At 30.4% G+C, this 13,479-nt stretch overlaps 4 protein-coding genes across 4 annotated transcripts; 1 reads left to right on the top strand and 3 right to left on the bottom strand.

The window, feature by feature from the left end:
- Positions 1-2,169: 2,169 nt before the first annotated feature.
- LOC123695195 (hematopoietically-expressed homeobox protein HHEX-like) lies at positions 2,170-2,631 on the bottom strand. The gene has a single exon (XM_045640959.1). It carries the CDS (start codon positions 2,629-2,631, stop codon positions 2,170-2,172), a length of 462 nt encoding a protein of 153 aa, XP_045496915.1.
- Positions 2,632-4,469: 1,838 nt separating this feature from the next.
- On the top strand, positions 4,470-6,041 carry LOC123695024 (paired mesoderm homeobox protein 1-like). The gene is made up of 3 exons (XM_045640708.1): positions 4,470-4,675; positions 4,991-5,060; positions 5,256-6,041. Exons 1-3 carry the CDS (start codon positions 4,622-4,624, stop codon positions 5,900-5,902), a joined length of 771 nt encoding a protein of 256 aa, XP_045496664.1. The 5' UTR covers positions 4,470-4,621; the 3' UTR covers positions 5,903-6,041.
- Positions 6,042-6,439: 398 nt separating this feature from the next.
- On the bottom strand, positions 6,440-7,787 carry LOC123695194 (homeotic protein proboscipedia-like). Its single transcript, XM_045640958.1, has 2 exons — positions 7,746-7,787; positions 6,440-7,480 (listed from the first exon to the last, which is right to left on the bottom strand). The coding sequence occupies exons 1-2, from the start codon at positions 7,785-7,787 to the stop codon at positions 6,440-6,442; spliced, it is 1,083 nt and encodes a 360-aa protein (XP_045496914.1).
- A 1,949-nt stretch (positions 7,788-9,736) lies between these two features.
- On the bottom strand, positions 9,737-11,068 carry LOC123695193 (homeobox protein Hox-D11-like). Its single transcript, XM_045640957.1, has 2 exons — positions 10,952-11,068; positions 9,737-10,843 (listed from the first exon to the last, which is right to left on the bottom strand). The coding sequence occupies exons 1-2, from the start codon at positions 11,066-11,068 to the stop codon at positions 9,737-9,739; spliced, it is 1,224 nt and encodes a 407-aa protein (XP_045496913.1).
- Positions 11,069-13,479: the final 2,411 nt, after the last annotated feature.

Raw genomic sequence — 13,479 nt, 5'->3', positions numbered from 1 at the left:
GCGTTGGAGCAAGAATATGTAGATATCTATGGCTATATTTGAAGGAAAGGCAGCTAAATATTCGGGTTGACGGTTGTGATGTGGCTAGATATACATGCCGCGGCTTGGCTCAAGGAGACCCTTTATCGCCTCTTCTTTTTAATGTAGCGACAATTAATATATGTAAATCTATTCAAAACGTTAACATTTCTCAATATGCTGATGATTTGGTTTTATATGTATCGAACAATACTTTAAATATTGCGTTATGCGAATTGAAGTTTGCATGTCAAGACCTTAATTATTGTATGTTAACGAAATTAGGACTTTCAATATCCCCGTCTAAGAGTAAAGTTTGCGTTTTTAAAAAGGGTGGTTTTGGGGGTTATTTTAATTTTGATATTGACGGTCAATTCTTATCAATAGTACAGGAATATAAATACTTAGGCTTGTGGTTGGATAGCCGTCTAAGGTGGCGTAAACATATAGAGGAAACTATTCAAAAAGTTTGTAAGTTCATTAATCTGCTTAAAGTATTGTCCGGGCCAGGGTGGGGTATACATCAAAGACATTTAAGACGCTTATATATTTCCCTGATAAGAAGTAGAATGGATTATGCGAGTTTTTTATATGACAATGGTTTCAAATCTAATCTTATTAAATTGGACAGAATTCAAAATCAAGCTTTGCGCGTCATAGGTGGCTATATTCGCAGTACCCCTATCCACGTGATGGAGTGTGAGCTAAGTCTCCCTCCACTCCAAATTCGGCGGAAATACTTGGCGGGGAAATTCTGGTTAAAATGTAACTCCTTCAACAACAGCAAAGAAGTCGAGGCCATAAGAAATTTAACAACCCATAGTAATTCCAGGTATTGGATAGGTAAAAGACTTCCTCTGCTTGTTTATACTCATGGATATTTGAACTCATTGCTTATGCACAGTAGCGCTTTGCCCGAAATGTTTGCTATGAATACCTGGGTTGGTAGCATCGATCTTCGAAACATTATTTTCATTTCTATCCCTTCTGTAGACCGCCCGAAACGTACGTTTAACTGCCAAGAATTAAACTCTATTTGTAACCGTTTTATCGACCAGAAATATTTAGACTATTATAAGCTTTATACTGATGGCTCTAAGGATGGCAGTGGAGGGGGTGCAGCTTTTCTGGACCCATCTTTGGGATGCTGTACTAAGATCAAAATAGATTCCATAATTTCAATAATGCACATTGAATTAATTGCAATAGCAGAGGCATTATCATATATTCGGTCTATTAATCTTAAAAAATTTGTTATCTTGACGGACTCAAAAATTGCCTTGCAACATTTGGCTCGTTGTACCTCTCAGGGGAAAGGAAACCGATAGCCTACCAGATTTTGGAATCAATCTTAAGCCTTAAATCCGAAGATAAGGTCGTAGTACTACAGTGGATTCCTTCCCACATCAACTTGCGAGGAAATGATGATGTTGACCGATGCGCTAAAGAAGCTTCATCCGATGGGATACCTCTCGCTGTTTCTCCGCTTTATTCGGAATATTTCGGTTTTATTAAATCTAAATGTAGGGATGATTGGCAAGAGTATTTTGACGAGAGGTCGCGCACGAAGGGAATTTGGTTTAAGACTATCCAACCACAAGTTAGCCAACAACCTTGGATTGATAATGTAACCTTTGATAGGAATTTACTTAAGAATATATTGAGGTTACGTTCTGGACACATTGCGTCAAATAGTTTCGCATACTTAATGAAAGTAGTTAATTCACCAAACTGTAACGAATGTGGAAGCATTGAGGATGTGTTGCATATTTTGACGGAATGTGTGCGGAACGAAGATTTAAGAAGAAGTTTGTTTAGGAATAAATCGTACAGTGTCGGGTTTGTAAACAGTATCCTGGCTTTTCCGTTGTCGGAGGAAGCCCGGATGCTGGTCAAGATCGCAGAATTAGGTTTAAAGAAAGTGTGAATTGTTATGTGTGTGTACTGTGTATGTTATTGTAATATGCCTCAACAGGGCGATGTTATCGCAAAGCGATAAAGCCCTTTAAAAAAAAAAATAAAATAAAAATAAACCAGTTCAAACTCATATTATAATTATATTTAATAAATTAACTTAAAAATAACTGGGCAACATAACTATTAATGTAGTAAACGTAATTAATTAATAAATCTAGTAAAAAACTTTAAATGTCACAATAAAAATTCATCAACAACACTTGCTGGTGAAATAGGTTCGTATATTGGATGATTTTCATAGCTTTCTGTATAAGTATCTTCAAGATTAGCATTTGGTATACATTTATCATTTTCCATAGGAGTGGGAATGATTAAAGTTTCAGCTTGTTGAGAAAGATAATCATCTATGATTCTTGCTAATTCAGTTATCACATGGTCATCTAACGCTACATTTCCATGTGCATCTACTCTTTCGTTTATTTGAGATTCAATATAAGCTAGACGATCGCAATTTGAATCACATGTATCTATAGATGATGGTGAATCTGGAATGTATAATTTTTCCCTTTTCTCCGATATGCGCCGTCTATTTTGAAACCAAACTTTAATTGACTTCTCACAGACTTGCAGCTTTTCTGTCAATGCCAATCTTTCTTCTCTACAAATATATGGTCTTGTTTTGAAAATCTGCTCCATAGCAATGATTTGTTCTGTTGTGAATGTGATTCGTTTACGCTTTTTCTTCGAAATCGTTTTCCTAATTTTTTCACTACGGTGGCCTGGAGAAAAAGATTATTCATAAATACACACGTACATGGTTCTATGGGTATTAAATGCTATTTTGAAATCCAACGCTTGCTGCTACGCTTTTAAAGCTAAACGGATGTTTACCATGCAAATAGAAAAAGACCATCTATAAAACTATATTGTTATATGTGAGATATTGTTATTCTTGTACTACAATATAATATATTTTTAATATCTTACTGAATCGATATAAATTTTTAAGTAGGTACTTACATATTTCTGAGTCTCGTTCTACTTTTGTAGTTTGGTCAAATTGTGGGTTTTGATAGCAGCAATTAGAATAACCCACAGTCTGTTCACAAGCCACATTAACCTGTAAAGAAAAATGTCGTAATTAGTTGAAAAAAAAACATTTTCCTAAGATACTAATTCCCTGTATATTTGGGTATTTTTTGTCTAATCAAGCTAGTAGGATTTTACATTATGTTTTAACTATTGGAATCTGGAATTATATTGAATTAAATTAATATAAATAGGTACCTGATTAAACCATTCCTGAGTTTCGTTAGTATTGCTATTAATACAGGCATCATTTGAAACCTCTGTTTCTTGTGAATAGCACGAAAATCCAAACAAACATTCCTGAAAACAAAATTGTTACAATGAAATAAAAAGTTAATACTTATAATGATATTACTACCTATAATTTATTTATTATCTCTCTATCAAATTACAACCAAGTTAGGAGAAGAAAAATTGAACGAATATTATATTGTTCCAAAATAATGTTCTTGTATTAAACTTTATAACTGTTCTACTGCTGCTTGTGAAATGTTCATGTACATTACTTTAAATTAAACTTTTGCTAATGGAACTTGCTAGGATCTTAAACTTTACGAACTTTTAATATAGAATTGTGTCACACATTGTTTTTCTCGCATTCGTGTTATTTTTCGAAAACTGTAAAAAAATTTGGACAAGTAAAATATTTTTTTTCTTACCTCATTGCTTTCAGGGTTGAAGTTTTCATAAAAATACTGAAGTTTACTGTTAGGAATGCTTTGAGCGGGTAAACAATTCTAAAAATAAATAAATAATATTATATTAATATAGAATTTCTTAATTATTTTTAAATTGATGATTATTTTGTGTTTTTTTCTTTGTAAGTCACTAAGTATATATATATATATATATATATATATATATATATACTTAGTTATATATATATAACACTCACTTGTTTAGTAAGTTCATCCTCTATTGAAGAATACATCTCAAAATTTGAATTTGACATTATTTTTTTTTAATATTCACTCTCACACAACCCTTGCACTATCACTTACACTTATAGAATGGTGAAATTATTTTAAAAAGTTAGTTTATATACATAATTAAGTGATTAAGCATATCCCAAGTAATCTGGAATTTCCATACATTTTTATCCCTAATTAGTGAACAATAGCCACCCCTAATGAGGTTGTTTATATCACACAAAATCCTGTTATGTCATAAACGATATAAATAATTAATTAACGCAAAAAAACAAGTGTGATGTTCAAAAAACTATATTATTATTATTATACATTTTTAAAAACTTATTAATTACATAGATAAAAAATAATAATGCTAAACATTGTCATTTTTTTGTGTTGTTGTTATTTTTTATATTATCATCCAATTTTAAATTATACAGTACAACAAAGTGGTCTCAAAGTATTACTAATTTTTATAATAATAAATGCGGGTACATTGAAATTTGTTCAAGTTTCTAGTTCATCGAAGAAAAAACAGTTACGTGGTGCATTCGTGTCATTCATGTTTTGCTAGAAGCGTGCGACGTTCAAATATATGTTTTATATTGCTTTTTTAATTTAATTTCTTATTTGTTTGTAAGATTTTATAAAAATTTACGTTCTTACTTTTGCTCGTATTTATTATAATGCTCCATAACATGCTGATGACTTCGTTAACGGCCCTTGGCGATACCAATGAAGTAAGTTTAAACTTTTCGACGTTATATTTTTGTTAACTTTATTTTAGCATACTTATGTGTTTGAATTAAATGAACAATTTCAATTTACATGCCTTGGAAAATCTAAGACTAACCGACATGCGAGTTAAATGGACTTGTAAATTGTACGGAAAATTCTCATCATTTTGCTACTCTCTACGATTTGAATTATTGACATCTAAAAATTAACTAGCTATATTATTTAAATTGAGTGAACAACCATCCTTAACTAACGACATATTCACCAACGGACTTTTAGCATGTTTAATAATGTATCTAAATATATTTTTTTTACAGATCAATTGTTGGGAGAACAGACCCTTCATGAAGTCCTGGCCTGAAAATAAACAACATAATGCAACAAAAAGTAAGTTCATTGGACGAATATAACGTTAAATGTCAAACGTCTTTATTTTCATATTTTAATCTCTGATAAAAATTAATAACACATTTCAAAAGAATTATAGACTTTTGATAGATAAGGTGCGTGAATTAAATGAACAAATGTATTATTATGATGTCTGACTTCCTGTATAATAATATTAAATTTCTACCTTTACAGTTCATTCAGTAACCAAAGTGATAAAGAAGAAGAATAAACGTAATCGCACCGCGTACACGACGGATCAATTGCGGGTGTTAGAGAGAACCTACATAAAGACAAAGTACATCGATGCCGAACGTCGTAAAGAGCTCGCACAACATCTGAACATCGGCGAGAAATGCATCAAAGTCTGGTTCCAAAATCGAAGAATGAAGGAAAAGAAAGAATCTTCCGAGTCGAGTTGTGATTCCTCCAGCGAAAGCAACGCATTTGAACCCATAACACCGCCACCACCTGCTAATATTACAGAAGATATCGTAACGCCTAATTTCAATACAAACTATTCTCATGATATTCCCCAAACTTACCAAAATACAACGCAAAATTATGTATTTCCCACCGACGTAAATCAGAATGGCTACGATTACAATGCAACTCAATTTTATAACAATTTTGCACCCGAAAACTACAATTATAATAATTGTGGGTATTATTTTCAAAATGAAAGAAATGTTTATCCAACTCAATATTACCCAAATGATTCTACGCCATATTATAACGCAAATGATTTTACACAATATTGTAATTATGAAAACTGGAATGTTAATGGTTTTGAAACGGTTTCCTATGATAATTGTAATGGAAATGGGCTACAAGGTATGTAAATGAAAACAGAAATTTTATTTAAACAATTATCTTATATTTAAATATATCATAGATCTTAATTTATTTTTATTTATTTATAAATGACAGTGTTACTTCGGTACTCAGTGAATTTTACATTATATATTTTGTAATAAGAAACTAAGATAATTATTAAGGTAATGAAATTAATTATTTCTAAATTATTTATTATATTTTTACTCATTGAAGTCTTGATTATGTTATTAATATAAAAATGTTTTTCTTCTTCTTATATTAATTGACAGTTTAATACTCTATTCTGTTATGTCTATAAAGTTTATTATTTATTTTGATTGTAAGTACATGTCTTTCTATAAAACTGACTCACTTATGTTTTCTTATTTCTTTAATTATTGCTTGTACAAAAATAAAGCGGCTTCTATGTAATAAAATAAAAGTGTGTACAATAATGCTTATATTTCTTAATTAATTACTTATAAGATAGATAACAATTTGTATGTATTGTAATATTAACAAATGGAAATAAATTATTAAAACTAAAGATATTTTTATTCTTATTACAAGTCCGGGTTTGGGTATGGAATTGTGAATATAGGGATATATTGACCTTGACTCTGATCTTGAATGACTTGTGGAACAAATTGCAGATGGCAGTCACAGTGACAGTTATTTTTGCGAATATTCTGTTGATTGAGGACCAATGATCTAGGATACGAATTTTGTAAGGGAGTAATCCCTGGTACGAAAGAAGTGTAGGGAACATTTACTGGTTTCAGCAATACATTCCCAGATGTAACACACGTAGGTGTATAACAGTTTTGCAGATAAATTGGCGTACTCCCGGAATCGCTTCGAATATTATCCGTAAAGTTAACTTGATGACAATCCGGAACTTTATTGCGTCGAGATAAATCTTCAGGTATTTCTTGGGCTTGTGAAGAATATTGAACCTGGTTAGGTAATTTGTTATGCTCGCCTACATTTGGTAATATGTTGTTATTTTTTGTAGAAAACATTTCCATTTTATTAACTAGAGATACACTCCTTTCAGGCACTTGATTTTGTCTTTCATCTTCATATCTATTAGTAGAACTAATAGTGAAATATGGTGATGTAATATTTTCTGTAGTTGTTGTTATTTCATGTTCTCTAAAATCAGCCAGAGCTGTTTGATTGCATTGTTGATTAGGCAAACCTGCTTTACATTCTTTCATTTTTCCATGATCGACATTAGAATCTTCATTAGTACTTTTTAATGATGTTGTGATACGAACTTCATCATTAGTCGATTGCAATTTATTACCATTATTTAATTGATCGTTAGTTAAATTCACAGTAATTAATTTATTTTGATTCACGTTGTTTATTTCTCGACTTGTATCTTTTTTCTCCTTCATTCTCCGGTTTTGAAACCAAATCTTAATGGCTCTTTCTGGAATGTTCAGAACATTTGCTATTTCTTGTCGGTTTGTGTTTCCTATGTACGGAAACTTTTTGAACTCCTTTTCTAAATATTTTATTTGCTCCGTTGTAAACGCACTGCGGAATCTTCTTGGCTTTTTAGAACTTCTGCACATTATGTTTTGTGTTGATGATACCTGTGAGTAATGAAATGTTTAATTAATTATAATATATTTAATTCACAGTAGGTATATACTTTTGTATGGTATTACTATTGAAAAAACTTGCACACATACTTAAACATCGTACATAAAGAACTCGGATACAAGATTAACAGAAAATTTCTATTAGTTAATATAAGGAAACACCAATTTTGATATAATTTTATCTCTTCAATATACATTGCAATAATTAATAATATTAAGTGATCCTAATACTCTTGATTAATTCATAAAAACTTACCGATCTCTGCATTTCCATATTACGGGCATTAAAATTATCCATGTCAACTTTCATAGAACACTTCGATACGGTTAAATTGTATTCTACAGACTATATGACGAAGTAACTTCCATCACAATACTGAATGTTTATCATTCAGATTTCTATATAAATAACGATTGTCTCGAAAACATTATTTAATAGCTAACAAATTACGCTCATCTCATTACTAGTTAATTAATATCATTAGGTCGCAAAGACATCAAATATTGAACTCTTAATTTAACGTTAATTATTCTTTACAATTACTAAATTAAGATCACTATTAAACGTGTTTGGTGTTTTCCTTGGTTGTTATAATAAATTCGTAAGTTATAAATTTCAAGTGTAATATTAATACAACATACAATTAAGTACCTATTTACTAAGACAGCGTTTCTTTCAAACAATTAATCTTAATGTAAGGTTCATGGACTTATAGGTAATTTATAGGTCCATGGTTAGGTTTTTAATTTAATTTTATTTTAGAAGGTAGTACTTGAAGTGTGCTTGAAGCATGATTATTGATTAGTTTCTCTCCAGTCAAATTAATTCAAAGTGCATTATATAACAATTCAGTGACTTTTAACATCCTGGTTATAACGTCATGACCCGGGAAAAAATGACGACGTTTTGTCATTCAGATATTGGCATTACTTTCCTAATGAATTTTATTTTAGAGGTAGGAAAATCTAATAATATTTTTAAAAAATTTCTTGATTCAATAAACTACAAAAAAAAATTAAATGTTTGAACCTTAGAGCATTAGTTGGTTTAATGCTCTAAGGTTTTAAACTATCTCTTTGGGCAAATATTTCCTACGAATCTCTTTTGAATTAGCCAACTTTGTTTAGGTTTGATTTTGATATTTGTTTTGATTTATTTTCTACCTAGGTATGTTAATGTTTCCACCAGATTATGTTTTACTTTTCAATATATTATTTTCTTATGAGAAGAGAAGTTAGGTATATGTCAAGCCTAATTTTTAACCGACCTTTTTTGTAATAATTATTTGAAGGTGACGGTGTCATATTTTAATATCGCACAGGGAATTGGAGGATATAAGCTTCTTGCACAGGGACTACTCACTACATTTACAACAAAAGTAACTTTTCAACTATGCACAAATTCTATATCTCCTTACTTATTTATTATTATGCGAAAGATGATGAAAAGCTAAAAAGTATGTGTATGCTTATAGGGCAACGAAGAACACGTTAGATTGAAATTCATAATTTTTTTACAACAATAATCTTAGTATCAGATCTTAGTGGATTACTGATGTAAATTAATTTCCTACATCACTAATAAAAAAAAATTATATGCATCATCATGCATGCAAAAAAGCTATTCGCAGCGGTTTCGTCCGAGTCGTAATTATTTTTTGTTTTTCAGTGGACTTATTTAAAATCATTATTAACTGGTCACCCTATATTCAGTTACCAGTGGGTGAAACCGCAGAGCACAGCTAGTTACAATATATAGAACTGTCTTTAGTCATTTAGTAAAAACAGAATAGAATTTACGAAAAAGAAACGTTTCATTTAATATTTTTAACAAAATACCTAACAGAACGTTTTAACTTAATTTATGACGATAATATTATTATGTCGGTAAAAAGATGTAAAATAATATAAACTTAAACTTTATCAGTTATTATAATTGTAGAATAGAAGTGGCAAGTGAAATGAAAAAATAATTACATAATATCTTACTACCTAAATGAAAAAAATGTAGTTGATCTAACAAATAATATGTTATCAAGAGGTACAAAAAATAAAAAAGTGAAATAATTTTAAAACATTTATTTATTTTATCTAACTTAGGTCATACATACTCAAAATATAGATATTAATAATACCAGGACATTAAATCTTCAAAAAAATATAAATTATGACAAATAATCGCAATTTTAAATATGTATCTATCTAAATTTATACCGATAAGTTCTATTTACAAAACGACGTATAATATTAAACTTCATCATTCATATCCATAATCCGAACCCACGATAATTCTCCCCAATTTTCTCCATTGACATTAGCCTTCGATGCTTCACTATCTTCATTATTAAATTCAGGAGAAGATTCTTCTGTCTTTATATCGCTCACAGTTTCTTCCGTATTGCTTATTGTCTCATCATCATTTACTTCTATCGATGCGTTATCAACTTCGTCATTAACAATAATAGATTGAAACTGTGATTGTAAATTATCTTGTTCATTATTTAAATTATGATTAACTGTATTGCTAGTAGTGAAAAAGTTAGGATATGCATTCACAACCGCATTCTGCACTGGTACAGGAATTGTACTTGTGTCTAAAGTAGGCATAGGTACTTGATATCGTTCATCGTGCATAATCTGTCTTGGGTGATAAACAGTATTATGCACGGTTTGATGATAGGTGTTGTATGGAGGTGGAGGCATGTTATTTTCTGGCGACGACTCAGTTGTACTAGTAGCTTCAAAATCTTCACCTCCTTCAGCTCTTTCTTTTTTATCTTTCATACGCCTGTTTTGAAACCAAACTTTTACTGTCTTTTCACTGAGTTGCAACGTCTCGGAAAGCTCGATGCGCCGATTGCGGTCAAGATATCTTGTTCTCGCGTATTCAAGTTCTAACTCCATCATTTGATTTGTTGTGAAGGCTGTACGCGCACGTTTTGGTTTCTTGATTCCATTACTCATTACTTTGTTCACATTCCAATTGGTGCGTGGTACTTGTTGACCATTTGCAGGAGCGTTGTTCCATACATTATTTGCATTCACGTATTGCTCTGTTCTAGGAGGATTAGGATAACTATTTGTGAACACTGGCCCGTTTCTTGGCATATTAGTAATAGTAAAAGTAGCATCAGGAATGTTTACGCCGTTTGGTATGTAGTGACCATTGCTAATTGGCTCTCTTTTTTGATATGATAAATCCGCATATTCCTTGGTAGGCTGGCTGAAGTTATTGTTCATATTGAAGTAATTCGAATTCTCATGTGCCATCGATTTTTGCATCCCGTACACAGGCGCAGGAACAGTATGAGCATTATTATTTTCATATTGAACAACACCTGGCCATGGAAGAGCCTGGAAAAGATAAAGCATGGTTATTATGACAATGCTATATTAGTTGATGTAGAAATAATTATTTCGAACTAAAGATTGGGAAATATTGCATCATATAAGTTCACTTACCATTTCAGGTCGAGGATTTTGACTGTTATTTTCAGGGCTCCATTGTTGGTCGCTAGTATCGCTCAAATAAGTTAGCTCTGCCTGTGACTGACTAGCTAAAGACGATGACACAGACATTTCAAAAACAATACCTGTGTTCGTCACGAATACGAAAGCAACTTTAATTGCAAACCATTAAAGGACCAAGTATATATAGGCCCCACTTTTCACTCATTAATGAGCTGTTCAAAACAAGGAAGCCTCAAAATCAGGTGATTAGTGATTAGGTGTTGACCATTTGTATTTTCTATATTTTCAGAGATAAACAAAATTTATGAACAAAATAGGTGTTTGTTTTTGTCAAGAGTCACTATATGCAGCTTTGTAAAGAGAAGAGAATTTTGTAAAGTATAATAGTCATAATCACTTCAAATATTATGTAATTCTATTTTGAATTTATATTTATTATAGCTATTAACAATCCATCAAATACGCTAAGCACCTATGCTCAAATTATAATTAATTTTGTTCATATAAATTTAACTCGATATATTTCGTTTGATTTAAATTTTAGCCTTTAGCAGAATATATAATAATTTTGCTCGAAAGTTATTATAATATCTATTATTTATCACCGTTTCTTTACTGTTTTCCTTAAAACTAAAATCACAAATAAAAATGTCATAATAGTTACTAACTTTATCATTCTGTAGGTCATTTTCTTTAGTTTTTTAACGTAATTAAGAAAAATCGGTAATTATCGGTATACATACCTACGTTATCCAGGATCATTTATAAAGAAGATACGTCTATATTATATTTAGTTACATTCTAGGGTTACCTTATTTTTTTTATGTAAATCTCACAATATTAGCAGACTTTTATATCGATATTACATAATGATGTATTTAAACATATAAAACAAATTACCAATTTTTTTATTTTAAATAGCTTAAGAAAAGCATACCTAAGTCACATGTGTTAAGTGTTTAATAATTATATATTAAACCCTTTATTTTATTAAGCCCTGGTATAGGTAGGCTATAGCTATACAATATGGAAATTTTCGATGGGCCCTGGAGATTGCAAATTTTTCTGAAAGGAAACATTTCTTTTTTTTATAAAAAAAAAATCGAAAATTTCCACAATATAATTTCGCTAAGACCAACATGAGCGGGTAAAACCGCGGAGCACAGCTAATTTTCAATATATCTAGATCATTATATTATTATTATGTAATTGAGTTTTATCAGTATGTACCTACTTTTGAATTTCGATTATATTAAGGTGGGTATGTACATATTTATTTTATATTATTTTTTTTTAATTAATTTCAACACCAAATATCCGTCCAAGCAAGCTTGATTACTTATACAAAAGATGATTTTTTGTATGTTCGTAATTTAACTCATAAACTTATTGGCCTTTTTAATTGTTGTACTATTACAAAACTATATTTTTAATGTGTAACATATGGCCTATGGGTTTATCATCACTACATAGTATAAAACAAAGTCGCTTTCTCTGTCCCTATGTCCCTTTGTATGTTTAAATTTTTAAAACTACGCAACGGTTTTGGATGCGTTTTTTTTAATAGATAGCGGAAAAAGCGGCCTTTCAAAAGGAAGCTGTTTTAGTATATAATTTATTAGATTTTAGACAAAGCGGGCGAAGCCGCGGGCGGTAAGCTAGTTGATAGATAAGGTATAAAAGATATGCTTCTATTTTAATTTAGATACTTATTACATAAAAAATATAGCACTGTCATAATTATTAAAGCCACTAAATAAATAAATAAATAAAAGAAGTTATAACAATAATTAATATCAATCATCATAAATTAAAGAAAAAGGTGAAAGATAATGAGTTAAATTAAAATATAGATATTTTTAATTATTTATTGTCTTTAAACATAATATGAACTTAAAATTAAACTTATAATTAAAATTTTTGACTGGTTTTGTTAAGAATTAAATTGGAAAGTGGACTAGATTCAGCCAGTAATGCTTAAAATATTAAAAATAAGTACATCGATTTTTATATTACTTATTAATCTGACAATTCGTTAATTAACTCCCATGATAGTTCCAAATCTTCATCACTTAAACGTTTAGAAGTATTTTCTACACATTCAATAGCTGAAGACAAAACATTTTGTTCTTTTATGTGTTGAACATCATTTTCAAGGAATTGCACGCATCTACTGACTGCTTGTTGCTTTTCTTGTACGTTAAAATTGTCATCCTTTTGCATTAAATTAGTTGAGAATGAAATTATTGCCATATTCTGTGGCTGTAAGTTCATTCCATTAGAGTATGTGGAAACTGAATTGTAGTTATTGTAATTTCTATACCAATCTAGATCTTGTGGCATCACTGGTGTTGTCTTCATAGAATTCTGTTGATAATAATGTGATGGTATCTGTAGCGTATATCTTTCAGGTGATGATTCGGATGTACTGGTAGCCTCATTTTCTTCCATTTCTTCAGCTTTGTCTTTCTTCTCTTTCATGCGTCTATTCTGAAACCATACTTTTATAGTTCTCTCTC

Source organism: Colias croceus, chromosome 10, assembly GCF_905220415.1.
Source record: "Colias croceus chromosome 10, ilColCroc2.1".
In the NCBI taxonomy this organism is placed as follows: domain Eukaryota; kingdom Metazoa; phylum Arthropoda; class Insecta; order Lepidoptera; family Pieridae; genus Colias; species Colias croceus.
Note: the sequence above shows the minus strand (reverse complement) of the source record. Positions and strands in the feature narration are given on the sequence as shown.

What these genes read in the sequence shown, in the direction of transcription:
- LOC123695024 (XM_045640708.1), top strand. Translation starts at nt 4,622, where the DNA reads ATGCTCCATAACATGCTGATGACTTCGTTAACGGCCCTTGGCGATACC. An exon ending in CCCTTGGCGATACCAATGAA is followed by an intron (nt 4,676 to 4,990) that starts GTAAGTTTAAAC and finishes TTTTTTTTACAG; the next exon opens with ATCAATTGTTGGGAGAACAG. An exon ending in ACAACATAATGCAACAAAAA is followed by an intron (nt 5,061 to 5,255) that starts GTAAGTTCATTG and finishes CTACCTTTACAG; the next exon opens with TTCATTCAGTAACCAAAGTG.
- LOC123695194 (XM_045640958.1), bottom strand. Translation starts at nt 7,787, where the DNA reads ATGGATAATTTTAATGCCCGTAATATGGAAATGCAGAGATCG. An exon ending in ATATGGAAATGCAGAGATCG is followed by an intron (nt 7,481 to 7,745) that starts GTAAGTTTTTAT and finishes CATTACTCACAG; the next exon opens with GTATCATCAACACAAAACAT.
- LOC123695195 (XM_045640959.1), bottom strand. Translation starts at nt 2,631, where the DNA reads ATGGAGCAGATTTTCAAAACAAGACCATATATTTGTAGAGAAGAAAGA.
- LOC123695193 (XM_045640957.1), bottom strand. Translation starts at nt 11,068, where the DNA reads ATGTCTGTGTCATCGTCTTTAGCTAGTCAGTCACAGGCAGAGCTAACT. An exon ending in AAAATCCTCGACCTGAAATG is followed by an intron (nt 10,844 to 10,951) that starts GTAAGTGAACTT and finishes TATCTTTTCCAG; the next exon opens with GCTCTTCCATGGCCAGGTGT.